The sequence below is a fragment of the Melanerpes formicivorus genome, unplaced genomic scaffold, assembly GCF_026170545.1.
Source record: "Melanerpes formicivorus ecotype bairdi unplaced genomic scaffold, bMelFor1.0.p_v2 SCAF_5, whole genome shotgun sequence".
NCBI lineage: Eukaryota > Metazoa > Chordata > Aves > Piciformes > Picidae > Melanerpes > Melanerpes formicivorus.
In genome coordinates this window covers 10178660-10206356 of record NW_027142357.1, presented here as the reverse complement: position 1 = coordinate 10206356, position 27697 = coordinate 10178660, and the positions used below count along the sequence as shown (strand labels likewise).

Genomic DNA, 27697 nt, shown 5'->3' with positions numbered 1-27697 from the left:
TTTCAACTGCAGAGTAGCTGTCAGAAATGCTGGCACATTATTTTCAAAATCCCAGAGACATCCATTGGACTGGCTATCTAAATGGTACAAAGCCATCATGTTTCCTCCTTGGACTAGCTGATTTACACAGGTGAACCCAAGACAAAATCAGAAGGGAAAGTTCTGAAGACTCTTGTCTGATTTTCTCAACAGGGTGCACATGGGGCTGATTTTTGTCCCTGTAGCTATCTGACTTCACCTAGTTTCTGTATTGGAGACTTTGGCTAGTTTCTTGTCTGTGGTAACTCATGTTGGTAGATGGATATGCTGGGCATACACCTACCTTTCTGCCTTTGGGACCTGGGCCACCAATTCCATCTCGTCCGTCATCACCCTATAATTGCAAAGACAAAGGCATTAATACGCAGTCATTTTCAAATAGCTTAAGTCACATAGAAATAGAAAGACCCCACTGAAGTACAGGCCTTTGAGAGCTCATTCTGTAGATTAAATCAAAAATCACAAAAAGGTGGTGCCCAGTATACACACAGGATATGTAAAACCCAAGTGGAAGCCAGCTACTGGAGCATGTTATGAGGTCAGTCAATGCTAGAGGTATACTTATAATTCTGTCTGACCCAACCTTGTTCTCCCTTGCTTTGCACAAACCATTTTTTGCTTCATTTTTTTGGGCTCCTGATCATACAGAATAATGAGAACCTGAGTGATGAGAACCTGACTTCATGAAAGCACTTGTTTAGTCCCTACATGCTTTTCATAGACACAATGCTGATTTGCCTCTCTTTTAATGTACTTGCAGGATGGAAAGTCCAAAAGGGAGCTGTGAAGGGCTGTGGCCCTTTTACTGCAGGAAAAAGTTCACCCGAACATCCTTAAAGGTCTGAGTGCATGGTCACACTTACCAACTCTCCTCGTGGACCCTGTTGTCCATTTGGTCCTTTGGGTCCAGGGTTTCCAGGCTCACCCTGAAAATAGGAGCATCTGTTAAAGTATGTGCTGAAACTCTGGGCAAGTCTAAGCCTTTCCCCATCAGCACTGGCTTCTCTACATACACCAGTCTGCAGAGGTCCTTGCAGCAGAAAGTCATGGCTGAATCTACACAGCCACCAATGCTACAAAGTTCTTGCTTGGTAGTGGGACTTTCAGTGATTTCAGGAAAGCTGAGCAGTGGGAAGTAGGAGACCACCCACCTCCCGCCATAGTCTGGTGTTTGATTTTTATAGGCGCTGCAAAAATAAAATTTCCCAGGCGCTGGAGATTTTGACAGTGCAAATGGGCAGTGGAGCGGACACAGAATCTAGAGAGAGAAAATCTTATGATGAATCTGGAGAGATCCAACACAACCACCTTCCCATATGGGCATCGGATAAGAATCAGCCCTGGAAAATTACTTGGGATTCTCAGTAAATTACTTTTGCCTCCCTGTTCAATGAAACCGGAGTCTAGTGGAACATCCAGAGCACAGATGTTGCTTTACTCCACACTGACTGTGCCAGTCAGTGAAAATGAGATTTCACTCCAAAAGGTTCACCTCAAGTATTTTTTTTAAGCTCACTCTTATCCAGAAGCTTTTCATTGTTGCTTCAAGTTGCTGAAGCCCAATGCTTGTGAAGACATACCTTCCGTCCCAGGGGACCAATCCTGCCCCGCTCCCCTGGAGTTCCAGGTGGTCCACCACCAGCCTGGAATAAAAATAGTGAGAGGCATGTTGGCAACGTGTAGAGAAAAGTGGGTGCCAGAAACTGGGGGATTGAGTGACCATATAAATCAAAGCACCATGGGAATTTCAGAATGTAAATTTGTGGTCAGGAAGAGCTGAAGGACCAGGCCGATTCAATGCAAACGTCAATAGCAACTTACATTTTTCCTCTGGGAAAGGTGTAAGCAGAAGGGGCAAAGTCCTGCTCAGGATGGGAAATTGCAAGATGCCTCTGCATTTGTGGCCATAAGTCTGGCTAGGGTATGCAACAGGAGGGAGAAATAAATGCATGGGGGAGGGCCAGCAAGCATGTGAGATGGTTATGCTCTGGCTTCAGAGGTTGGAACAGCATGGAGGACACCCTGCCAGTCACTGAGGGATGTTCTTTAAATAAAATTGCAAAACATAGTGAGCCAAATATTGAAGTCCTGAGCTATTTGTGATTGGTTTTAACACCTTCTCTTCTGTAACTTTTGAGCAAATTGAGAGGAGACTCACACTGGAAGAATGTTTTATGAAAGAGTGAAATAGGAATGAAAAAATTCATCAGCTACATCTTATTAGCTCAGCAAGATGTTCTCACTGAGCATCATTGGGTCAACAGCTGAGAAGAAGCAGAAGGGTTTACCCTTGGTCCAGGAACACCCTGCTCTCCTCTTATGCCTGGGGTGCCAAGCTGGCCAGGTGGACCCTGTGTGGGGAGAAAAGAGAGTCTGTCAACACACATGGGCACAAATACACCAGTGCTACACACTGCATGGGAAAGCAAATGTTACAGTGACCAAGAGGTTTTTCAAACACATCACACCTCAAGTGGTGTGAATACAATGGCAGGTTTGATGTCCCGTGACAGGACACAGTGCACCCAAAAATTCCCAAATCTAAGGACTCTAAGGAAATGGCTGTGGTGAAATAACACAATAGCATCATGACAGAAGACATTTGCTTTGCTGTAAGCTCACTGACCTGTGGCCCTCTCATGCCTTGTTCTCCAGCCGGCCCTGGTTGACCAAGTGCGCCCTTGGTACCCTTGAAGTGTAAAATAGGACAATGCAGGTTAGCATTGTGGGGACATGGACAACACCATGAAGAAGGAAAGGAGCATTTACAGCTGCACAAAGAGCAAGGAAGAAGAGTTGTTTCAGGCTTCTTTTGTACAATAAGGTTACAGCAGAGAACCAGTGGGGAAATTTGCCTCCTGCAATCTACAGGCATCCATCTCCTTTATGCTTTATCCCTACTAAGCTGTTCCAGCAGCATGTGGAGATGAAAAGGACAGGCAGCCCCAGGCATGTGGACAGTTGATTTTGCACCAGGTCCAGGAAGAAGCATACAGGAAGATGAGCCTGAGGAGGAGAAGAGAAATTTGAAGGACAGAAAAGGCAGAAAGGAAGAAGTAAAGCCTGCATGTCTATTCTCTTGGCACATCCCTATAGGTGTGGTGTCTGCCTGAGCAGTGGGGTGGCAGGAGCCCTGTTGTTGTCCCTCATCACCACTTACCTTGACTCCAATTGGTCCCCTTCGTCCTGTCATACCCTGTAAATAAAGAAACCGAATGTTACACAACCATATTGCTTTTAGATCTGCGTAAGTATATAAAGGATCTAACAATTGCCATAGATTATTTTTTCTAATCTCTCCTGCTTTCAGATCCATGTATCACTGACTCTCTTAGTCCAAAATTACACTTGAAGACTTAAAAGTACCAAGGAGAGAGGGAGAGAGAAATTTACATCACCAGCACTCTTAAATCCAACTTGGCACATTTTCCCCTTCCTTCCACCATATATGTGAGTTGCCCCCTCAGTACCTGCCCTTTAGATATTGATAAACATTCCTAATATCCCCTCTCAGTCTTCTCTTTTCCAGGCTGAAGGGTCCCAGGTCTCTCACATTTTCTTCATAAGAAAGGTGCTCCAAGCCCTCTCATCATCTTTGTAGCCCTCCAGCAGACTTTATTCAGTAGTTCCCTTTCTCTCTTGAACTGTGGAGCCCAGAACCAGACATAATACTCCCGATGTGGCCCCACCGGGGCAGAGTAGAGGGGGAGGAGAACATCCCTCAACCTGCTGGCCACACTCCATGCACCCCAGGATACCATTAGCTACAAGGGCACATTATGGGCTCATAGCAGAGAAAATCAGAATAAACCTCTAGGTTACTTGCATGGGAACAAATTCAAGATTAGTCTTTTAAAGTCTGTACAACAAGCCAGCAAATCACCAGGCACTTTCCTTTTGTTTCTTGAATTTTTTGTTTTTACATTGAACTCCTGACATGTGTGAAACAAAACACATGGGAAGGCAGGAAAGGAAAAAAAGTTATTATCAACCTAAATTCAGACCCTGCAGGTCTGGCAGCTCACCTTCCTCCCAACTCCACCGTCTTGGCCTTCCAGCCCCACTGGTCCTGTCTCTCCCTAAGGGAAAAGCAAAACTGAAGTGAGAGCCCTGAGATGAACAGGCACTGAGAAAATAGGTTCATTTCTCCAATTTGCACTTTCACACAAGTTACTCAATATTCCTGCATGGGTGGAAATCCTTGTAGCAACTCATGGAGACTTTCCATCAAATTCCTGAGCTACCACAAGCTGGCATTCCCTTTTTGGGGGGAAATGCCTTCTGATATTATAAAGCACATTTTTATCCTGACCTGATGCAAAAACAAATGGGGTTTGAATTTTTCCAAGGAGCATGTGGGTTGTTGTTTTTTTTTTTTTTTTCAAAAGGCTTCAGGTGAATAAGGATGTTCAGATTTGGTATCATCTTAACAGTTCTCTGCTTTTGGATATGACCCACAGGCACAGGCAAAGTTGATTTGAAAGTACATTTGAAAGTACTGAAAGTTGATTTGAAAGTTGTTTTCAGTGACAATATCCCAAGAGGCATTGTAAATAATAAGAATAAAATCACTTTATGCACAAAACATCTTCTAAACTGACGTCTTCCCAGAGAAACTTTTGGTTCCAGTCCAACAACATTTTAAACTGAAAAAAAAATCTGACAAGGCACAATGAGCTTAGGAAATTTGCACGGTTTTGGCAGCATCATTTTTTTCCCCCTTACTTTCTCTGTCCCATCTTATTGTAAAAAGAAAACAAACAAACAAGCAAAAAAAAATCCAAACCAACAAAAGACAGCATAGAATCCTTACCATTGGTCCAATTTCACCCTTTTGGCCTCTGGATCCCCGTTGAGTATTATCAACTCCTGAATCTCCCTGAAAGCAACAGAGAAATGAGAAACATCTGTGTCAGTGGGACGTGGAAGTCTGACATCATAAGCTGCTCCACTGTAGCTCAGAACCAATTTTTTTTGGACTAAATTAGATGAAGCATTGCTGGTGTTTTCAGACAGATGCAACTTTTCAACTGAGAAATAATAATAGTGAAGAGGAGGAAGGGGAATTTTAATATAATGAAACAGTGATCAACAAGTTGGTGTCATGAGGCACATTGCCCACATGTAATCTCTGAAAGCTTGCTCTGTTGCTGGACCTGCTGCTGTCAAGTGACACTTAATAATAATTTAATAGGCCTTACACTTAATAATAATTTAATAAGCCTCAGTACATGCTTGCTGATGACCCCCAGACTGGTGGAAAGTGGGTGGAAAGTCAAGAAGATGTCTTAGCAATATTTACCGGATCTCCACGCAGCCCACGGTCACCTCGTTCTCCTCGTTCACCTTTAGCTCCTTTATCACCCTGTGGGAAATGACAGAAAGTTAGGGAGAGAAGCCCTTACCTGCCAAAAGCAACTCTGCTGCATCACATTACTGCCCATGTTCTCAGCCCCTAGAGGACCGTGGTAGTTTTCCACCCTCTTTTGGCTCAAATTCACCATTTCACCATTATCCAGCCCGATTTTAAATGTGATAATGGCTTACCCTTCTGCCAGTATATCCCTTCTCTCCAGAGGAGCCAGGCAAGCCCTTGTCTCCCTAAAAAAAGAAAAATATTCTAGATATTTGCCACTTTCACGGTGCGTCTTAAATGCTTGACTGAAACAGCTTGTTATAAAGAGAAAGCAATTAAAATTACTGACCTCTTCTCCATCAATGCCATCCAGACCCATCTCTCCCAGTTCACCCTGCAGAAGAAAGGCAAGGGGTAGATGCTCACCAAGGGAAAGGGGAATGGGGAGGGGGATACTGATGAGTTTGTACACTCAGGCTCACTGCCGTGGCATGAGTGAATACCACCATACCTTCTCTCCTGGGAATCCCCGAGAACCCTAAAGAGATCAGAAAAGGGATTTACTCCACTTTTGCCCAGTTCTTTGCCATGGAAAACAACAGGGAAGGGGAATTGTGCTTGTTGGCAAACCCAGAGCCAGGACCAGGGCACTGTAGCCAGAGCTTGCTGCACTAGAGTTCAACTGTCCATTATTTCACTTATGCCAATCTTCTTCAGCTGTCTCCTTCCAACACTCATGCCAAGATAAAATATGTGCATCACGAGGTTTAGCCACCTGATGCAATAAAATAGCTTACGCCTTAGCCACGGATCTTTCTCCACTCTCTTTCTCATTTTCATTCACTCTTTTTAATATTAATCCGAATCTATGCTCAATGCCTTTGCCCAAGGCTGGGCAGCTTTTTAAAGAGACTCAGTATCTCAGCTGCAACTAAGTTCAGGCTCGAGGTGAGGAGAAAGTTCTTCACTGAGAGAATCGTTAGCCATTGGAATGGCTGCCCAGGGAGGTGGTGGAGTCACGATCCCTGGAGGTGTTCAAGAGGGGATTGGACATGGCACTTGGTTCCATGCTTTAGTCATGAGGTCTGCAGTGACAGATTGGACTTGATGATCTTTGAGGTCTCTTCCAACCTTGGTGATTTGGTGATTCTGTGATATGGACTACTCTGCTCCCTGTCAGGAAATAACACCTTAATATTGGTGAATGTTTCCTACAAATAGTATACATTTCACCATCTTTTATGGCTTGTGGCATGGCTGCTGTCCTGATACATTTGCTCAAGATTCCTCTTTAAAGCATCAGCCTTGGATCACATTCCTCCCTTCTCCTCAACAACACACTTCCATCTATGCACTGTCCCAGGCCTGGGACACGACACACACACATGCCACTTCCTGAAGTTAAGAGCAAATCCATTTCTTCTCACTTTTGCCCCTTAAAGTGAGACTGCAGCAAATAAATCATCCTTTGCTGCAGGTTCAGCCTGGTTCCCTGAGCTGCCCCTTGCTCTCCATAGCAATGTTAAAGCCATGACACCTGCTGAAAGCTTTGGTGCTTAGACAAGTGGACACCATCCCTTAAGTGGACTTAGGGCTGTAGCATGAATTTCTAAAGCAGCAGGACTTGCCCTTGGTGGACTTCTACAAACTGAACTCTGGGTCTGCTCCATGCAGGCTCCTTCTGCACTTACCTTGGTTCCTCTGTGCCCAGGACATCCCTGAAAACCCTGTGTTCCATTCACACCCGGTGGTCCACGTTCACCCTGTTGCATGGAGGGGAAAATGCAATCATCAAAAGTTGCCCTGCTAACTGCATGCATTAGCGAGCACAGGAGATGGTTTGGAAGCACAGGATCAAACAGAGCATTGGGTTTTGAAAGGTCAGTACTCAGCCACCCCACCATCTTCTGCCCAAAATCTCTGTCATGTAAAGACCAGCTGCAAGTATTCAACGCTGAGGAAGAAACATCCTTCTCAAACTCTCAGCTATGAAAGAGCTTTGTAAAACTTCTCCTTAAGAAATAAATTTACAAGACAAAACGCTCAGAGTTCTTCATAAGTGTCTAATCCTATCCTGACCTTATAGCCTCAGGAAAACACTGCACTGCATGCACTGTCTGACAGCAGTATTTGACCCCTGCCTGTGCTATTAGAAAAGTGATGAGCACCACCATCCCCTTGGCCTCAGCTTCACCTCCCAGGAATGATGCATGGGAGTTGTTTATTCCAGGGATGATGTGGGATTCATGAAGTAAGATTCTGGATGAAACAGTGCTAGCGAGAAGTCATGGGACTCACATTGTCTGCCACTGTGATGCATAGAAACACCCTTTCTGGATCCCATTCTTGGACTAACTCAAATCTTTCAGCTGCAATTGGTATGGATAGCTTGTAATGAAGTTGGGGATTGCATTGTGCTGTTAATCACCGTGCCCAACTCACGGGTGTTTGGGACCAGCTTCAAACATTCCCACTTCCCTTGAAGTACTAGCCCAGAGCTGTGTCATTTTAAATGATGGGAGTTACTCCCCCTGTCTTGGCTTTTCCAGCTTTCAAGGAGCTCCTTACCTTCTCCCAGGAGCAACTACGATGAGCAACTCAGGCTATCAAGTGGGATAAACAAAAAAGTTCTGCTTGCCTCTCAGTTAATCCACACCCAGCAGAAAATATTATAGTGGAAAGGCCTCCTACACTTCTCTATGGTGAGGTCTCCTATTTGAGCAGTACCATGCAGAGCAGGTGCAATCACTCACCGGTCCCCCTTCATCACCAGGATAGCCTCCATAGCCAAGATCGCCTGTGGCACCCTAGAAGACAATGGAGAAGATTCTGCATTTGTTTCACAGGTCTGTGATCTCCCTCTAAATTGATATTCAAGACTGCACTAGATTTACACAAAGCAGCTGCTTGGTCATCTGTGTGAACAATTATTGAAAGAAACCATGTCCCTTTGATATCCCTAAATTGTTTCACGAGAGACTTCATTAGCTCCCTCCAGCAAGTCCTCTCTGCCCTCTTGGTTGTTTTACAACACAGGAAAAAAAAAATTAAAAAAAAAAAATGAGAAGAGCAGCTCTCAGCTGCTGTGCACAGCCCAGGACCAGTTTTAAAATGAGGGGTAAGTGGAGATGACCTCCCTATTAGTACCACCCATTAAAACCTGCACACCACCCGCCCCTCACTGCTGTGGCAGACACTGACCTTGCACAGGGACCCTTCATCTCCAGATGAAGTGACCTACCTTTGGTCCTATGGGGCCTGGCACACCTCTGTCCCCTCTCTGCCCCGAGCACTTGCACGGCACTTTGCAGCACGTCCTCTCGGCGATGTTGTCCTGCAGCAAAACGCACACAACACAGTGGGGAGGTGTTAGAAACCTGGCAGAACCCCGATGCAATAACTTCTGCAAGCCTTCAAGTCTGTGCAATGGCTTCTGTGCCAAGCATGACATTGTTCTGGCAGCATTTTGGGGTCTCTCTGCCTTGAAACACCCACAACAGCAGGAAAAGGAGCTCTGTGTTGGCAGACTGGTTGGGCTGCATGGTTAGGAAGCAGCAGTCGACTATATTTTGGACATCAAAGGCAAGGGTTTAAATGGGAATTATGTGGGGCAGAGTTCTTAAACAGCCTTTAGTGGGACAACAGTACCCAGAGCAGTTGTTGTCAGTGAAGACAGCAATCTCATCTCCAAAGAAAACAAATCCAGGCTGCAGAATAGGCCATCAGAAAGTAGCTCACCAGCAACTCACAAGATGAGAACAATTTGCACACACACAGCAAAAGAGGCAAAAGGGGAGGGAGGGAGGAAAAAAAAGAAAGATGTGGAGTCAGAGAAATTACAGCTTGGTTTTGCATTATCTAATAGAAAATAAAGAAAAACCAAATCACTTTCTTTGCCAAGTACATTGCTGGCTGCAAACATTTCCTTCCAGCTTTGCACATTTACATTTTGAAGGGATTTTCCTAGGCAACAGGAAATGGGGATGGGCTGAAGACTAGCTCTTATCCCAGAACTCAACGTTCACTCCCACTTTGATTTGTGGAGGAGAGCCCAGCAAGGTTACCACAGGGATCAGTGGTTAAGCTCAATATTATTAAATCTACTAGAAAAGAGCTTAATGATGGTGGTAGCATATTTGAAACTGGGAGGAACTGGAAAAAGCAAGGTTGGTAGCAAATTAGCTCAATGAACTCAAGAGAGACTGCATACAAGAGAGGGAAGTAAATTTAAGAGGAAGAAATGATAACTCCTTCATCTGTTAAAAGCATGTCTGAAACACAGGCAGTGCACCCACTCAGAGAAAGGAACCTAGAGAGCAGTGCTTCTGTAAGAGCATTAGCACTGACAAGGCATGGCAGTGCACTACCCATATAGCTAAACAAACTCAAGAGTATAAATACAGGGGGAGGACAGTCTTTTTGGCAAGGCGGTTTTTGGCAAGGCATCTTATCCCACCCCATTCAATCTAATCCCATGTGCTGTAGCCTTGACTGGAGTAGGGCTTCTCCAAGAGTGTTACAAGACTAGGCAGTGCCATGATCTCCTTTAAACCTTATTTTCCATGACAGCTGTAAAAAGAGCTGATGTGAGGTAGGGAGGGGAGAGGACCAGGGCCAAGAGGGTGTCATTCAGATGTGGTTCAGGCCTGCAGGGGATCCAGCCATTGGCTTTCCTCCAGCATTACAAGGCAGCGCTGCCTGTGCCAAGTTACTTACAAGCTGCTCTGCCAACTCAAAATCCAAGTCCAGCAGATTAACTCTGAGTGGTCTGTTGTAGGTGAACCCACGACCAAACTCCAGCTGCATCACTTTGTCAAAATTGCTCACTCGGTCCAGCCCAACAAAGATGAGAGCGTTGACACCTGAGAGGAGAGGAAGCCAAAGGAGCCACATGATGGGGTGACATGCTCTCAAGAGCCTGCACACCCTCTCCTGTAAGGACAGGTCATTACCCACCTCTTTGATTGCAAAATAGATCTTAGTCAATTGAGAGCAAACATTTTCAAGCACATTCAATGCAAGTTACCCACAAGCTTAGGTGCCAGGAGGCAGCTAAGTACCACTGGAAGTTATTGAAGAACAGGAAGTGAATGTAGAAATCGTGAAGTCCTCATTAATTGCTTTCAAAAGCTGATGACCGTGGTAAAGTGGCCTGTGGGTTAATATGAATGATAATCATTGCCTTAAGGAGTAAAGAAGTTACCTTCTGTATGCAAAGTAGATGAAGCAGCCTCCAGCTGATCTATTGAGTCATCTGCACCATCAGTAAAATGGATAATGACCTGAGAGAGAAACACATTTATGTCAGGATTCAGAATGTTTCAGGTAGGAAACACAAACAGTGTGCAACCTGAACGGTCTTCTTCCAAGGGATGCTTTATTTGAAAGAAGATGGGGGTACCTGCATCATCAATAGGGTGGGACTAGATGAACTCTAGAGATCCCTTCCAACCCCTACCATTCTTTGATTCTTTGAATTGCTACCCCCCTTTCCCAGGTCACAAAACTTTGCAGTTCTGTGCCATGTTTCTGTGCATCACATCATGTAGGTGCTTGTGGATTGTGATAGTTTCAGGCTGTGCCTTTAAGAAAGATAGCTGCAAATTCTCTAGCTGCATGAACAGGGGAAAACATGGAAAGCAACAGTTTGCAGCTAAGCAGGGCTCATGGGAACTGGCTGCAGTGACACTCAGCAATTGTCAGGACAGGACCCAGACAATGCAGGGAGAGTGAAGGAATGAAGTAGGGCTTAAATGACCAAATTTATTATGAACACATTGATTTAATTAAAAACATTTTAAATTGTAAATTTACAATTTAAATTCTGGCCTTGGTTTTGACTTACCTTGGTGCTGCCAGAGGGCGAGGATCTGAATTTGTTCAGGTAGGATCTCAGTGTATCAGCCCTGAGGAAATAGGGCCCACGGGTGCGCATGCCCTGAAACCTCTCAAAGAGCTCAGGCTGGTACTCAGAGAAGTCCAAGCCATCCACAGCTCCTCCCTGAGCCTGGGCCATGATGGCTACCCTGACATTTGGTGCCTGGTTGCCGGTGCAGCTGATCTTCTGCATCTGTGTAATTCTGTTCAGCACAGACTCAACCCTGGACTCCAGACCTCTCTGGGAATTGAATATATTTTGGCCAGGCCCAACATCAGTGACATCGAAGCCAATTATCACATCTAAGTCACAGTCTGAAAGGGAGATGCAGAAAGAGAAGAGAGTGTCACCAGTGACGAGTACAATGATTGATTCTCAATTTATGACTTTAGGAATTATTCTGTTAGCTGTTAGAGAAGATACTCTCTGCATTAAGAACTTCCACCATTTGATACACAAGTGCTTTCTACTTCCTTTCACCATGGCAATGCTAATCTGGGGAAAATTGCATTTTATCATTGTTCATTATTTTTTCCTCTGTAATTGTTGCTTAGCATTGGAAGGACCTGACTAAACCAAAAGAATTTGCATTTTACTCAGGCAGCCAAGACTGCTGCTTTCTTTCCACTGTGCAAAAACCTGATGGTACTTGGACTGTTGTCCATGCATCTTCTGCCTGTGCTCGAAGAAAGTATACTCCAGTCAGAGGCATATGAGGGGAGGTGACAACCAGGCAACTATCTCGAGTTCCTGGAAAGATGTTGCTAGGATTTACATGGGGTAGCCAAGAATTAAGGCAGAACAAGGCACTGAAGTTGCACAGTCTGAGCTACCAAGGCAATACACAGCCTGCCTTTCTGCTGGATTATTTAGTGTGGGCTTGGAGTCATCCTGCAGCCATGGAGCTGCCTGTCGGTCTGGAGCACAGGGAACTCAGGCTGCTGGATGTCTTTTTTTTTTTTTAAATTTAGTATCTGCTGCACCTATGTAGGTTTTCAAACAGGTAGTGCTGCACTCAAGAAGCACTCATAGTTACCACCAGCAGTGGTTTGCTTTCCCCTGCGCTCAGCTTTTCCATCTCAAATGGAGCTGCTGCTCATCTCAGTGCTCCTGTAGCTCTCCTTCAGCTTCTCCTGAAGAGTGGAAGATGCTTCTGCTCAAAAGCTAGATATCTGAACCATGGTCACTTGTGCTGGGAGTAGGACTTGGCATACTGTCATAAGTTAAACCAGCTGCTTGGAATCTGGTCCAACAGCAATACCAGCTCACTTACTCACTTTGATTCCCCTCACTTGGTTTCTAAAGTATCCAAATCATGGGATCCCTTCTTACAGCAATTTTACTTTAAACTGCAATCACTTGTGTCCTAGCTTTTTCTCACATACCTGTCAGGAGATCAAATGGGCATCATGGATGATCTGGCTAGGGAAATTCTTGACTTGAATGGCCTAGAAGTCCAACTGGTTTGCTCTAAACACAGTGGGCTAAACAAGGGCCATTACATTTTCTTTTGGCACTAAACAGATTGGTCTAGCATCACGTCCCTACACATCTGGGGAGGAAGGTACTGAGATATAGCTCAAAGGCAGCTAAATAAGGGAGCCCCTCCAATGCAGTGGTAGGAAGCCAGTGATGTAGTGCCTGACTGTTATATCTGAAATTTTTCCAAAGGTGTGGAGATGGTGGTGATAGTACACCAGTTGTTCCAACACTTCAGTACATTGAATGGCCAGTTCTTATTTCAAAGGTTTGCAGCTTACAACCACATTCATGGAGGAGGTCCGAGCCTATATAAAGTACAAGATCAAGCTGGACAAGTCCATCAAAACACCTTGGATATTAAAATCCACCCTTGGGAATGACCTGAGTCCATTATGAATGGATCATGCTTACCTCTTGTAATGTCTGCTGCTCCCAGGCACAATTTCTCCTCCATAGCAGCTTCCAGTGTAACCAGAACCTGCTCATTCAGCTCAGACAACTCCTGGGCAGTGGATGCTCTGAAACTTGTGGCACTTTCACTGGCCAGCCTGCTGATTTCCTTCAGGTCGATGTTTTTCACTCCAACTGCGAACACCTTCACACCCTTCTGTGCGATTTCCAAGGAGGCACTGGGCCCATCATCTGAGGACTTCCCACCTGTGACAATGAAGGCAATCTGGGGCACCCTCTGGTCAATTCGGCTGCCAGCCTCCTTCACAAAGTGGTTTGCCTGGATATGCTTGATCGCTGCACCTGTGTTTGCTACCAGTCCACCTTTGTAGATGACTTTGTTGATGGCATCTAAAATCTGAGATTTGGTGGAGTAGTCCTTAAGGAAAAACTCATCGGTGACATCTGAGTTGTACTGGGCCAGTCCCACCTGGATAGAGTCACCATCTCTATAAATGGCATCAACCACAGAGTAGACAAACTGAAGAACCTCTTGGAAGTTATCTCTCCCGAGATTGATGGAGCCATCCAGTAAAAACACAATGTCAGCCTGCTTTTTACCTCCTGAAAAGATTACAAAGAAAACCACAGTTCTTAATAACTGGTTGCACCATCTATAGTATTTAACATGCTTAGGGCTTTGTGAAGTGGTGCTGTGTTTTTCTCTCTTCTCTACCATTTTCAGTTTTATTGGTCTTTGGCATGATTTTACAGCCCAGCTGAAACCAGAACACATCCATGGAAAAAGAAAGTTTTTATGCAACACTGATTAGACTTCACACAACATTAAGTGTTTTTGTGATTGACACTCTCATCTCATTGCAAACTTAATTCCATTGTTTCCCATACTCAACAAAATTTTCTTAAAAGTGTGCTTTAAATTAATGTGACTAAATGGTTGGGAATCAAAAAGTATTACTATGGAATCATTTTCACATTGTATAAATTCTACCTGTGCTCTGCCCGGAAAAGCCTATGGGCTGAACAGGGCAACAAAGCTGGTGAAGAGTCTAGAGAACAAGTCTTATGAGGAGTGTCTGAGAGAGCTGGGTTTGTTTAGTCCAGAGAAAGGGAGGCTCGGGGGAGACCTCCTCACTCTCCACAACTGCCTGAAAGGAAGTTGTAGAGAGGTGGGGGTCTGTCCGTTCAACCAAGTAACAAGTGATAGGAAAAGAAGAAATGGTCTCAAGTTGTGCCAAGGAAAGCTTAGGTTGGATATTGGGAAGAATTTTTTTACTGAAAGGTTTATTAGGCATTGGAATGGCTTGCCCAGGGAGGAAGGGAGTCCCCACCCCTGCAGGTATTAGGGATATGGTTTAGTTGAGGCCTTGTCAGTGATAGGGTAATGATTGGACTCAATGATCTTAAAGGTCTTTTCTAATCTAGGCAATTCTGTGATTCTGTGAACAGCAGTCTTACCAGGTCCTAAAATTCCAGGGCTTTCTGTTGCAAATATCGGAATTTCTTCAAGAATACTCTGCACCCTCTTTTCTAAAGTTTGGAGTCCTGTGAAGTCCTGTACCACGAGCACACGTTCAGGATCGTTGGTAATGATCTGCAGCTGGTCCCTGTCCACATTTCTGGCTCCGACACCCAGAGGTTTAATGCTTGTTGACGTGATCATGGTAGCAGGCCTGTTCACGTCATCCTGGGACTGGTCTCCGAGGATGACGACTAGGTGCTGGGGCACTCCATCTTCTATCCTGCTTCCTGCAGACTTGATGAAGTAGTTCTTCACCACATAGTCTAGGGCTTTGCCAGCATTCACTGGGGACCCACCTCTAAGCCTCAAGCGGCGAATAGCTTGCAGGACAGCATTTTTGGACTTGTGGGTCTTCAGATAGAACTCAGGGAAGACATTATTGCTGAACTGCACCACACCAATCCGTACTTTGTTTGGCCCAACTTCCAGCTGCTGAACAATTCTGCTGATGAAATCCCGGATGTGAGCAAGCCCATCAGGCCTAACGTTGTCAGAGCTGTCAATGAGGAAGACTACATCCTTTTCATCACCAGAAACATCTACAGGGGAGCAAGAAGAGAAGAAATTATTTGTGTGCCAAGTCTTTGCTTAAGCTTTGATGCAGGTTTTCTGTGCTATCTCTCTGCTCTAGTGTGACATAAAACTATGCAGCATACTTTGGCCAGTGTTAGTCACGGTGCTTTGGGAAGCCTCTCTAAAGGGGCTTGTCTGCAAGTGTGCATGTGTGCAGTCACACTCTGACAAATATTTGAAGCAGGTATTACCCAGAGTCTTATCTGTTTCATTCATTAGCATTCTCGTCTGGATTTATCAATGTTTCCATCTTCATTCTGCCCCAGACTTATGTCTCTTTCCTAGAGGGATGCTAAATGGGAATAGGCAACTGTACATATTGTGGTGTTTGACTTGAAATTCAAAACATAGTTCAGTATGTGACATGAAAACTATGAGTTATAATGTACTTAGATGCTTGGGTAGAATTTCTAGATGTTTTCTTCTAAAGTTGTATGTGTGCTATACCTTTGCTTTGAACTAAGGAAACCTGAATTGTTAGAGAAGGGATGGGAAGTGGTTTACACATTTGGGCAACATTTACACACACAGCAATCCAGAGGCAGATTACAGACTATGGTCTTACAGAATACAGAATTAACCAGGTTGGAAAAGACCTTTGAGATCATCAAGTCCAACCTATCTCCCAACACAATCTAATCAACTAAACCATGGCACTGATTGCCTGATCCAGTATCTTTTTAAACACTTCTAGTGATGGTGACTCCACCACCTGATCATCTGGTATTGACAGAGCCTTACCTACAGGGGGTTGCACATCTCCCAGTAGCCGCCTGATTTGGTCCACAGTTAGCGTTTCAATAGGAGTCAGCAGCTTCTGCTCAAGGCTGGGAAGTTCCTGGAAGCTGGAAACTTGGAATACATAATCAGGACTAAGGGAAATCTGCACCATCTCCTCAGGCTCCATGTTCTTTGCTACCACCATAGGTGCCACCCCAACTTGTTTGACTTGGAGTGATGGATACTCTAAGTCATCATCAGATTTGCGGGAGGAGAGGACAATCAGAAACTGAGGGACACCCTCCTCTATGCGGCTTCCAGAGGGCCGTGTGAAGATGGTCTTTGCCACAAACTCGAGGGCCTCCCCCACATTCACCTGCTGGCCACCATGTGGCCTCAGCCGTCTCACGGCACTCTGCACCTCATCTTTTGTGGAGTAGGCGTTAAGCAGGAACTCCACGCGGGGATGGTCACTGAACTGGACCACAGAAATCCTGGTGGTGTCGAAGCCCACGTCCAAATTGTTCACTATTTGCTCGATGAGATTGCGGATGAGGTAGAACTCCTGGGCAGCATAGCGGGAGCCATCAATCATGAACACCACATCCCTCTTGACACCCGCTGCAGGAAAAAAAAGGCAGCAGTCAGGAGATGCATCAAACATTGCCTATGGAGAGCAGCAAAGCTCATTATCTATCTCACTGGCCCATGCACTTGTCCGTGTTGCCTGTGATATCTTCTGGGAACCCCAGCAGGATCTCTGGGTATAACCCAGTGACAGGACCAGTCTGCTAGGCACATTCCCAGGCAATGCAAGAACAGCAACTTCCAAAGTAAGTGAACAAAGAGAAAGCAGTGGGAACATGCAACAACAATTCCTTGTGGGAACAAAAGGAAATGTAATCTGGCAATACTCCTTACTCAGGGCAGGTTACCAGGCAGCCTGGGGTCCGTGCCACAATATGCCACAATTTTATTCTTAGCACCATTTCTCTTTCTCTGGCTTTGTCCTTTAGGAAAGCTTCTATCCTATTATTCTTTCAGCTGCTGCCTTTCCAGGATGACTTTTTGCTTGCTACTAAAGTGTTTTCAGTAATGGTAATTCAAGTCAGAGCCTGAATTCTTGCTGAATGTCACACTGATAAATGGGGATGAAGGAGAACAGTCTGTCTCTGAAGGGATTAGACAGACCTGAGTAGGATGGTGGACTTCAAAGGGACTATTCTGGGGTGGGTACCCTTCATTCCAGGCAGATGCTGGCTGGATTTCATTCCAAGTGAGACCAGAAATGGGAAGTCTGATCATTTTCCTGATGCTCACTTCCAGTTTCCCTTTCCCCAGTGAATAAAACATCGTGAATGTAAGACACATCATCCAGTCTAATATACAGCATAATACTGCCCTCGATTTATAGAGTTGCAAAGGTGTCCCTAAAAGCCATCAGCTTAAGATAAAGTTAAGTTCATAGCATTCATTTTGTGGGTCTTCCATGTGGAAAAACATGGATCACTGTGAGGGATGGGGCTTAAAGTTGGTTCAGCTTAATTACACAGATCCTACCAACAATAAGTTCATCAACAGCAAGACTAAGACAGACTTGGAGTCTTATCCACGACCATCTTTGCTTTTCTCTGTTTGTGTTGCAACCATGATGTTACTAAACATCATATTTTGCCGCTGGCTCTTGGTGCAGACACAAACATCTTCTCACCTGGGCTGGGTGGTGTATAAAACAGATCAGGGGCAAGTGATTCTATCTCTTTCTTGGTCAGTCGGACGACTCTGTTTGAGACGACCTGCTGCACTGTATCCAGCTGGCTGAAGTCAGGCACAGAGATAGCAAAATCTGGGAGGAAGGAAATTGTCTGCAGCTCTGTGAGGTCAGCATTTCCAATCCCAATGCCAAAAGGCACTGTGCCACTTGTCTTCAAGACCACCGAGGGCCTCCTCACATCATCCTGGGACCGGTCAGCAGTCAACAGAATCAGGAATTGTGGGACACCTTCTGCTATCCTGCTGCCACTTGACACCGTGAACACGTTCTTGATGAGATAGTCAAGAGCTGCTCCAGTGTTCAGAGGAGATCCTCCCATAACCTTCAGCTCCTGGATGGCATTGATAAGATCGGCTTTGTCTTCGTGGGTGTCGAGTAAGAACTCAGGTTGTATGACGTTGCTGTACTGTGCAACAGCGACACGGACCTTGTCGCGACCGATATCCAGGCTTTCAACAACTCTTTGGACAAAGGTCTTCAGCAGTGGAAAACCTCTTCTGACACCATCCGAGCCATCAATTAGAAACACCACATCCTTCTTCTCACCTCTCTCATCTACTGTTTGAGACAAGCAAGAGAATGGGGGAATAAGTGAGATTCTCTTTTGCAGTGATTATTATTCTCTGCATACACTGAACCAAAGGAATACAAAAGCCCAGAGGGGGGAAAGCGAGGTGTCAGGATGGGTGGTTTGGTTCCTTTGCCAACAGATGTGATTGCTGATGAAGGGGCAGATGGGTGGAAGTTGGTGGAAACAGCAGTACAACACATACTGTGCCTTACCCACTGAGTCACAGAATCATTGAGTCACAGAATCATAGACCCGCAGGAAATAGGCTGCCAAGGTACTCTGGGTGCCATCTCCTACCTGAGACTAGGAGAAGCCATCTGCTGACAAGTGGGCCGGGAAGCTTTGCAATATGCAATAAGAGTCTGGGGCATCAGGGGTCTCCAGAGAAAACTGAGTTTCTGAACAAAATGGCATGCTGCAGAGAGGGTGCTCACTGGGAGCCAGTGAAGAGAAGGAGAGAACAGCTTTTCTGAGGCATCACTGAACTTCGAAATAAATACTCCTGCACATGCTCAGACAAACTAAAAATTTGTTAGAAAGGACATCCAAATGAAAATGCTGACACGCTTTTCTAAAATGTTAAATGCTGCTTTTTGAAATTTTTACTATCTTCAAGCACAGAAAAATGTTAATTGTGTCTTGTTTTTCTAAAATCAAGACTATTAAATGTCAAACACCAGAGAATTGTTGACACATTCTGCTATTGACTAACAGAATTGCAGAGATTTAGCTCGACCAAGCAGAAAACACCACTGCTTCTCAAACACAGCAACTGATGGATGTCATCACCAAAAGTCCCACTGGCTTGTTTATAGCAGGGTCAAGCAGGACAAGCAGGAACATGACCTATCCCTCTGAAGAAAATCTTCAATATCTACTTACAGAGGCTAGATGTATGAGGAGTTCACAAGGGCAAATGAAGTCTTAAATCAAACTTCAGATTAAGTTGGATGTTGGAAACTTGGTGAGTTAATCTACAGGACTGGAGTATACAGGTTGTATTGAGCAAATCAGGTCAGAGGAGGGGGCAGACACTGCCTGGTGCATCTTAGCTTCATACACTTCCTCTGAAGTTAAGGAGCAGGGAAAGACTGTTCTATCAAAAGTTTGTGTAAGAGGTAATGAAGGAAAAAGTAAGGGTGTTCTTATGAGTTGGATCTCTGTTAGCCAAGAATACTAGGAAAAGTAGGGGAGTGTGGCTATTTGAGGGGAATTAGCACAATTATTCACAGTACTTGGTGTTCAAAGGCATCCAAAATGATCTTGACAAGGCAGAAGTGATTTGAAAAGGGAGGACGCAGTTCAAGAGCAGTAGTGACACCAGTCTAACATTAAAGCAGAAGCTTCACAAATGTGGGAAGAACAATGACTTTACACAAAAAGTGGGGGGGGGGGTGGGTAAGAGATGACCAGGGAACACCACTGTTAAGCACTGGTCATTTGGAGCAGGCTGACATTGAAGACATAAGGGTAAGATGGTAGAAAACCTACAAGACCTACAAGGAAAAGTGGAAAAGTAGAATTAACCGAGTACAGAGCCGGTAACAAAAGGACCAAGACAAGATGCATGTGGCAAGCTTGAAGTAAATGAAAGGCTGTCACACAAAAAAACAGAGATGAATTGACATCTGTATCCTTCTTGAGTTGAAAGCTTAAACTCTGACTAGTAAGGCAGAGGTTTGACATTAAGGAAAAACATCTACTGATATAGATAAAAGCAATTGAAGATATTGATTATGGAGGGTTTTCAGAACAGATTAGACCAATATAAGTTGGCTCTGGACAAGAAGATCCTGTTGAGGACAAGGGCAGATGGCACCCTGAGATCCTTTCTAGCTCTATTTCTTCTTAATGCTTCTATGATTCTAAGTCCATCTGCACAGGACTTTTAGAGAGAGATGATGTGGATGTTATTGCACTTTTCCTTGGCCCCATCTGGTCTTAGGAGGCAAGTTAGTTCTTGAAGTAAGGCCACCTCAGGAAATCACACAGCTAGATATGCACATTTTCCAGTACCACAGTGTGAATTTATCGTTGTAGCTGTGTGATTTTTCTAATTATATTTTTATTTTATTATTCAATTAATCCATACTTATTATGCAGCTTGCAAGGGTAATTCAGTCAAGAGCATGTAATTTATTGGAGTAGGTATAAAATGCAGAGACTGCTATCGCATCTTGTAGGAAATAACAGACCAAGAGTGAATCTGGTATGATGCAGTGCTCCTTACTTCCTACCACTCCTCCAGAAAAGGGATGATGGAAAGAAAATTTGAGATAAGCCTTGGAAAGAAAATTTGAGCCCTTATTGGCTTCTTCTAACCCTTGCCCAGCACTGCACATCAATTTATGCAAGATCTCTGAGACAACAACTTTGCTATTTCAGGTTTGTACCAGGTTTACACACTGGTAGCAGCTTCTACTGCAGCTCTTGTGATCAAACAAAAAGGCTTTTGCCATTTTCGCAAATCTGTATGGACTTTGGTGCTTTGCTGGTGCAGGGTCTGACCAGAGGAAAAAGTACAACAGCAGTTCCTAATCATTTTAAACATCATCAGACCCAACTTCCCTAGTTACCAAACTGAGGGAGGCATGCAAGGGGTGTCTTTCAGCCTCTTGGAAACTCTGTACCTGTTGGCTGATGTTGAATAGTTTTCAGCAGGTTGACTATGTTTGGCTGAAGCTCTGAAATCCGAGGGAGGGAGTCAACATTCAGAATGAATTGAGGGGCATAAACGATCTTTTCCAGCTCGACAAGGTCAGCATTTTTGGCTCTGATAGCAAAGGTCACAACTCCAGCTTGTTTCAGAGCATCTGATGGTTGTTCCACATCATCGGTTGATCTCCCAGCAGCAAGGAGGACCAAAAACTGAGGAACCCCTTCTTCAATCCTGCTTCCAGCTTCCTTCACAAACAACCTCCTTATAGCTTCATCAAGTGCAGCTCCAATATTAAGTTGTTTCCCAGTTTTTATCTTCATCCTTTTCACTTTGAGAAGCATGTCTTGCTTAGACGGCAGTTCAGCAAAGTCAAATTCAACTTGGATGGTGTCACTGAATTGAGCCACAGCTACTCGTGTGGCATCGGAACCCACATTCAGGTCAGAAATGACTTTGTGTACAAAGTCCCGGACGGCAGGAAAGCTACCCAAGAGGTTGGCTGAGCCGTCAATCAGGAATAAAATATCTTTCTTGCTTTCTAGAATAAATTCACAAATGAAAAAGAGAAGTGGGGAAAAAAGATATGAAGGCATTTTTCTTCTTAAACATCATCCTAGAAACTTCTCTGCAACTTAGCTGGGTTTCAATATGCAAAGCAAGTTATTTTCATTTACCAAAGTATTCAAGGGCTACATGACTAAATGGTACCTCTTCTTTAATGTTTTTTTTCTTTTCTTTTTTTTTTTAATATGAGGAAGAAGGGGAAACAAAGACACCTCTATCTTAAGACTCAATAAATTTATGTGCCAGATAGTCATATCACGTATTGTATCACATCATGTCCATCGTATCATAAATTGGCTGATTCAAACTAGGCCATAGATGTTTATAGTCTAGCAATATGCCCATAATACAGTCATGAAGTACAACAGCAGTGGGATGGTGTGTTCTCTTTCTGGTCAAATGCTCAGTAGATAACAAATAGACATTAGTTCATGCATACATACACACACTAAGCATTTCCTGTATTGTCTTCAACTATTTCTCCCAGTTGCATCATAAGGAGCATCTAAATCCATAGGCAAGTTAGGACTTTGGGAGGAGAAAAAGCCCTTTACCTGTTTCCATTCTATGTCCTTTTAATCTCATTGGCTATCCAAAGCAAATCCAAGATTCTCATATCTGTGTCTCTTAACATCTTTCATATTAGTGATCTCCTTTCCATACTAAAACAACCATCCTGAATTTCCATGTGTCTTCGTATGCATATAGCCACAACAAAAGGGAATTAGTGAGAAAAGACCTGTTTTAAAAGGGCTAAACTTGTCAGCAGTTTTTGGGTTTGATGCTGAAAGAGATCCTTGAATAGCTGGAGTCAAATTCAGCCTCTGTGACAGCCTGCTAACAACACTTTGCCAAAATGGCTGTGTGGAAGTATTTGGCCACCTCGGCTACACTTCTGTTCTTCTGTGCTCTTTGGCACAACTTTAACTTTTCCACACCACTCCTTTTGGCCAAAAGAATATGGTCTCATTGCTCTAGCTAGCATGGCCAATGCATTTACAGGTTGTAATAGTACTATGGAAACAGAAAAGGAACACCTGAGTATGTGACTGGTGGGCATAGACTTGCTTGGATCCTCCTTCAGTCATCACCTGACAAAAGACTTAGAATTGTGCTGTCTTTCAACTGTGCTAGCAATGACTTGAGCAAAAAAAAAAAAAAAAAAAGCCACCTATTGACAGTTAAGCAGAGCCCTAACCACTTTGATGACTCAGGATGCCTTGAACAGATACGTAGCTGTACATTGGGAGCAAACAATCAAGAGAAATGAGATTAATGTAGCATTCAACATGAAGGAAGGTAGGTATTACCTGTTGGGGTGAGTGGAACCTCCTCCACACCTCCACTAACATAGGTTGTTATAGGCTTATTTAACTCCTGGGGTAAAGCTGCCAGATCACTGAAATCATCCATAAAATATACCATTCGTGGATTAAAGGCAATCTGTTCAAGTTCTGCCTTATCTGCACTCCTAACTCCAACAGCAAAAGTCAGCACTCCAGCCCGAGCTAATTCATTGGAAACTTGCAAGAAGGGGTCGGCAGACCTCCCTGCCGTCACCAGGACTAGGACCTGCGGCACTTGGTCATTTATTCTGCTCCCACCAGCTTCCGTGAAGTGATTCGAAAGCACAAAGTTCAGTGCGGAGCCAGTGTTCAGCACTGACCCACCCTGGGGCCTCAGCTGCCCCAGACGTTGAATTATGTCTGGTTTGGTTTGGTAGGAGTATAGGGAGAACTCCGTTTTAGGAGTGTCGCTAAATTGCACTAAGCCAACTCGGATTTTGTCACTGCCGACATCAAGGTAGTTAACTAGGGTGGCAACAAAGTCACGCACATAGGGGAAGTTGGCATTTCCGACGTTGAGTGATCCATCCAAAAGAAAGATGATATCCCTTTTGGTTACTTGAACTGCAGTAGAGCACAGAAAATAACATGAGACATCACAGAAAACAAACAGGAAATTTTTTTCATGTGTGCATACAGCGTATGCTGTACACGCATGGACACCTGGTTAGGAGGAAGAGGGGAGCAAGAGAGAAGAGGTGTGATAAGCACAGAGGTGACAAGGACATTGCTGGAAGTGACTGAATTGGACAGGAAAGGTTTCTGACTAGTACTGAAAAGACTTTTAAATGGTAGGTTTCTCGGCCTCTGTCATGGCAGGTGTTTTCAATGGCTTCTAATGCCAGCACTGCACGTTCTGGGCCAGGTCCTTAGCTCACAAAAGGCAGCTTCCTATATTTTCATGGAGCAACACTGAATTATGCCTACAGACGGGTTGCTTATCTGCAGGTCACCACACATTTATGTGGAGCTTTCCAATAAATCTTTAGGGAACATTTCTGCTCTCTGGCACCTAAAGTGTGCTTTTACACCCAGCACTATCACCCCATAATTAAGCAGTCCCCTGTTCCATGGGGATGCTCCCATACATCCCCAGAAGTACAGAGGCGTGTCCTGCCCTGCATTGACTTTCCTGGTCATGCTGTGCAGACAGCAGTGTCTGGCCCGTGGCACAGTTGGGCTCCACTTGCATGGGAAAAAAACTTCTGCCAAGTAACAAATTTGGTTGGTATTTTGAGTGGGTATTACAAATAGCTGTAACTAATGGGTTTAGAAAAGCTGGTCCAGACAAGGCTACAACTGTTGCCTGAGACACTTGACTTTCTGACATCCGTATTTGATGCCTACATTTATAGACACCCACTTTATGGGATGTTGAATGGGTGAGAAATTTCCCAGCCTTGGCAGTAACCAGACAGTACTTGACTCCCTTTTAAAAGTTAAATCCTTCCTGGGTTGGGTTTTCTCCCAGCATCTGAACCCCAAGACACAGACCTGCAATATCCTCTCAAAGACACCACAGGTTTATCCTCCTGAGTTTTTTGCTCAAAACATGTCAGGTCCAGATGACAGAGAAAAATGGTGAAACTTTAAGTAAGGTCTCAGAGAGCCAACGAGTGAGCCCATCCAATCCATCACTCCTAGATGCCTTCCTCCAAGTAAGGTATTTAAGAATATATTTATGACTATTTCTAATTCTATTTATTATCTTTGAATTTAAAGCATTTACCTACGGTTAAGTGGCTATATTCACCCATCTCACTAGCTTGCCTTATCCTGTAAACTTGCTCTCCTATATAAAGAACATAAAAAATGTTAAGATAATTAAATCCAAAAGTGAGAAAGGTGCCCTGAAAGCAATGACCAATACAGGCATTGCTTTCAGATTTTACAGATTGTCTTTGGTTTCTGTATTTTTATCTTTTTCCAGAAAATTACCATTCAAGGCCCAGGGTGAGAAAACCTCTAGCTGAAATATAACAGACTGCCCAGCATCAAAATCAGTTATGTTACTAATAATAGTCTTTTCAGGGAATAGGATACGGTTACTTGTTTATTGTGTATGTGAACGGCTGCGAGTACAGTAGAGCAAAAGGACTGGAGGGAAAAAAAGAAAAGCTGTATGAATGAGCTTTAAAGAACAAGAACATTTAGGAACATTTTTAATTTACATTGAAAACCAAAAATGTCAGGTTTGGTGTATAGCCATGCAAAACTGTATTAGCAGGAAACACGTTCTGAACAAAAAGCTCATTAAATGCTGTGTCGTGATATTCATCTTAATTAAGGACAAGTATTGGCAAATTGATTTTAAAATGCCTGTTCTGCATGTAAATCAGTCATAGAGTTGAATTTGTCAAGGACCATTTTCAAAACTGTTTCTTTTGCACTGGGGTTTATAGTTTTAAATTAGTTGGAGAAACTATAAAAATTGTGGACATGGTCCAAGACCCACTTAAGCCAATGGTAACCTTACTATTGACCTTACTGGGAGCTGGAAGAAGTCCTGTTTATCTAATGTTTATATGTCATGAGACAGAAATGCAAGGTTCAAATCAGCTCTAGCGTAACATTAATTCAACTTCAGTCATCTCGATTGGGAAGAAATCCTGACAAATCCGTAATAAAACCTCTGGGCAGCAGAAACGCTCCTGAAATGCAAGGGAAACAGCTTCAAAAGATATAGTTCTAGCACCTGGATTGCTTCCAAGGTCTGTTGATGTCAATGGCAAGACCAAGTAAAAAGAATCTACTGGCTTCATGGGGCTTTGGATCATCTTCTATACAGATCAAATTAAAGTCAACACTGCAATAGCCTTGTATGCCTCTTAGGACTTGATCTGAGGAGAAAACTCAATATGTTCTTAAAGGAGTTTCAGTCTGGCAGTGTCAGGCTAGCTTCCTCTAAACATCACCACAAACAAACTTGCTTATTTTCTTTACACTAAGAAGAAACTTTTAAGCTTTCTTGAGCAAATATCCACGATGGATGGTTTTCAAACGGAGGAAGAGATTCTAATATTCAGAGTGTGTCCTGTTCATAAGTTACACAAGCCTCCACTGAATGACTCCAGTACCTAACTAATAATGCACATCTTCCACGTCCAGAACTTTACATGTTGGTGACAAATATGGAATGGGATGGAAATCTCCAGCAAGGAATGGCACAGCTGTCACAACCACCACACCACCAAATTCATTGATTTGTTCGTGTACATTTTGCAAATCAAAGACGCAACATTTAGCTGTGCTGAAACGTGTGCTTGATGGCTTCCTTCTCCTTAGCTCTATATGTCATAGAATAAGAGCTGACAAAGGTATAAACAATATCTCCTTAATTAGAAAAATATAATTAATTACCTGATGGTGGTTCCTGGATAATCAGTCCTCCAGAGAGTGTCCGGATAGGCGACAGCACCTCAGGAAGAATGGCTTGCATGAATTGAAGGCGGAAGTCATTTGGGTTGAACACAAAATCTCTCTCATGGGCAATTTCTTGAAGTTCTGCCAGGTCAGCGTTTTTTGACCCAATAGCAAGGATCACAATCCTATTCCTTTTCATCTCTGCTGCAGCTTGGTCAACGGCATCCCTGGACTTACCACCAGTGATGAGCACCAGCATGGGGAGCACCCCTTCCTCCATCCTGCACCCGGCAGCACTGGTGAAGAAGTTTTGCCTCACAAAGTCCAGTGCTGAGCCAGTGTTGAGTGCTGTACCGCCCATGGGCTTCATTCTCTTCACATTAGCCATCACATCCTTTCTGCTCTGGTGAGTGTTAAAATAGAACTCTGGCTTCACAGTGTCTGCATACTGTGCCACCGCCACTTGGATCAGATCGGGTCCAACCTCCAGCCTTTGGACAATTTTGGCAACGAAATCACGAATTGAGTTAAAGGGGGCAGTCCCCAAAGCAGTGGAGCCATCTATCAGGAAGACTATATCCTTCTTGTTCACTTCAATAACTGCAAGTAACACACGGACATCATGTTAGCAGAATTCTTCACCACACGCAGTGCATGAATTCTACATCAACACTTCAGCAACATTTAGGACTTCTCATGTGCTTGAAATACTGTTATTGTCAACACCTTTAAAAGAGTCTTGCTTTCAAAACATGATTCTTTTTTAAGTTCTAGCAGAGGGCTAATCAGAAATCTGATTGAATATTTCCCCTTTATAAAGCAAAGGAAAGTTGAAGAGTTGCAAGAATTGCATTGTTTATATAAGTTAATATTAAAATGTGTGTACATGTCAGAACAAGAAAGAAACAAAGGCTGTCAGGAGAAACCTTGTCATTTAGCTGGCACATGAGATAAAAAGAGTAGGCTCCCTTTATTTGCAGCAGAGCCATCTGAGTCATACCAGAGTGCAGTTTGGTCTCAGAAGGATTAGGTTTCAAAGAGCAATGACATGAGTAAAGAACAGACTCCACTTAACATACCTGGACTTTGAGTTTTCATATCCTATATCTTATTCCTCATCTAACAAAAACAAGTTATGATTTTTCTTGGCACAGCTAGCCCCGTCATGGAAGAGCTGAGTTATATTCTGGTTGCCGTGTCCATAATACAAGAGGTTGCCTAAGCTGTAATCTCTGAAACTTTACAGTTGACAATGGCATAGGACACAGAACAAGCACAGTTACCTTTACAGTTCCCTGGCTAAGCTTGAAGGAAGAGAGTTAGGTGAGAAAATACCTGTTACAGAACATTGGAACTGAAGCACCATCATATTCACTGCAGCAAATGCATGCCAAGACCCAGTAAATATTAACAAGAACAATACCATTGTGCTAAAAACA

The 27697-nt window shown here is 43.8% G+C and overlaps 1 protein-coding gene across 1 annotated transcript in view; it reads right to left on the bottom strand.

Moving 5' to 3' along the window:
- Positions 1-27697, bottom strand: part of COL6A3 (collagen type VI alpha 3 chain) — a 65879-nt gene that overhangs the window by 19836 nt on the left and 18346 nt on the right. Inside the window, exons 5-29 of the mRNA XM_068138064.1 lie at positions 26256-26858; positions 22860-23459; positions 20957-21523; positions 17693-18313; positions 16003-16602; positions 14625-15227; positions 13167-13769; positions 11241-11587; positions 10599-10677; positions 10112-10257; positions 8637-8729; positions 8149-8202; positions 7087-7158; positions 5907-5933; positions 5745-5789; positions 5587-5640; positions 5342-5404; positions 4853-4918; positions 4065-4118; positions 3200-3235; positions 2666-2728; positions 2328-2390; positions 1620-1682; positions 903-965; positions 323-373 (exon numbers count right to left, since the gene is read on the bottom strand). Coding sequence (XP_067994165.1) covers positions 323-373; positions 903-965; positions 1620-1682; positions 2328-2390; positions 2666-2728; positions 3200-3235; positions 4065-4118; positions 4853-4918; positions 5342-5404; positions 5587-5640; positions 5745-5789; positions 5907-5933; positions 7087-7158; positions 8149-8202; positions 8637-8729; positions 10112-10257; positions 10599-10677; positions 11241-11587; positions 13167-13769; positions 14625-15227; positions 16003-16602; positions 17693-18313; positions 20957-21523; positions 22860-23459; positions 26256-26858 — 5636 coding nt within the window. The remainder of the gene's footprint in view (positions 1-322; positions 374-902; positions 966-1619; positions 1683-2327; positions 2391-2665; positions 2729-3199; positions 3236-4064; positions 4119-4852; positions 4919-5341; positions 5405-5586; positions 5641-5744; positions 5790-5906; positions 5934-7086; positions 7159-8148; positions 8203-8636; positions 8730-10111; positions 10258-10598; positions 10678-11240; positions 11588-13166; positions 13770-14624; positions 15228-16002; positions 16603-17692; positions 18314-20956; positions 21524-22859; positions 23460-26255; positions 26859-27697) is intronic.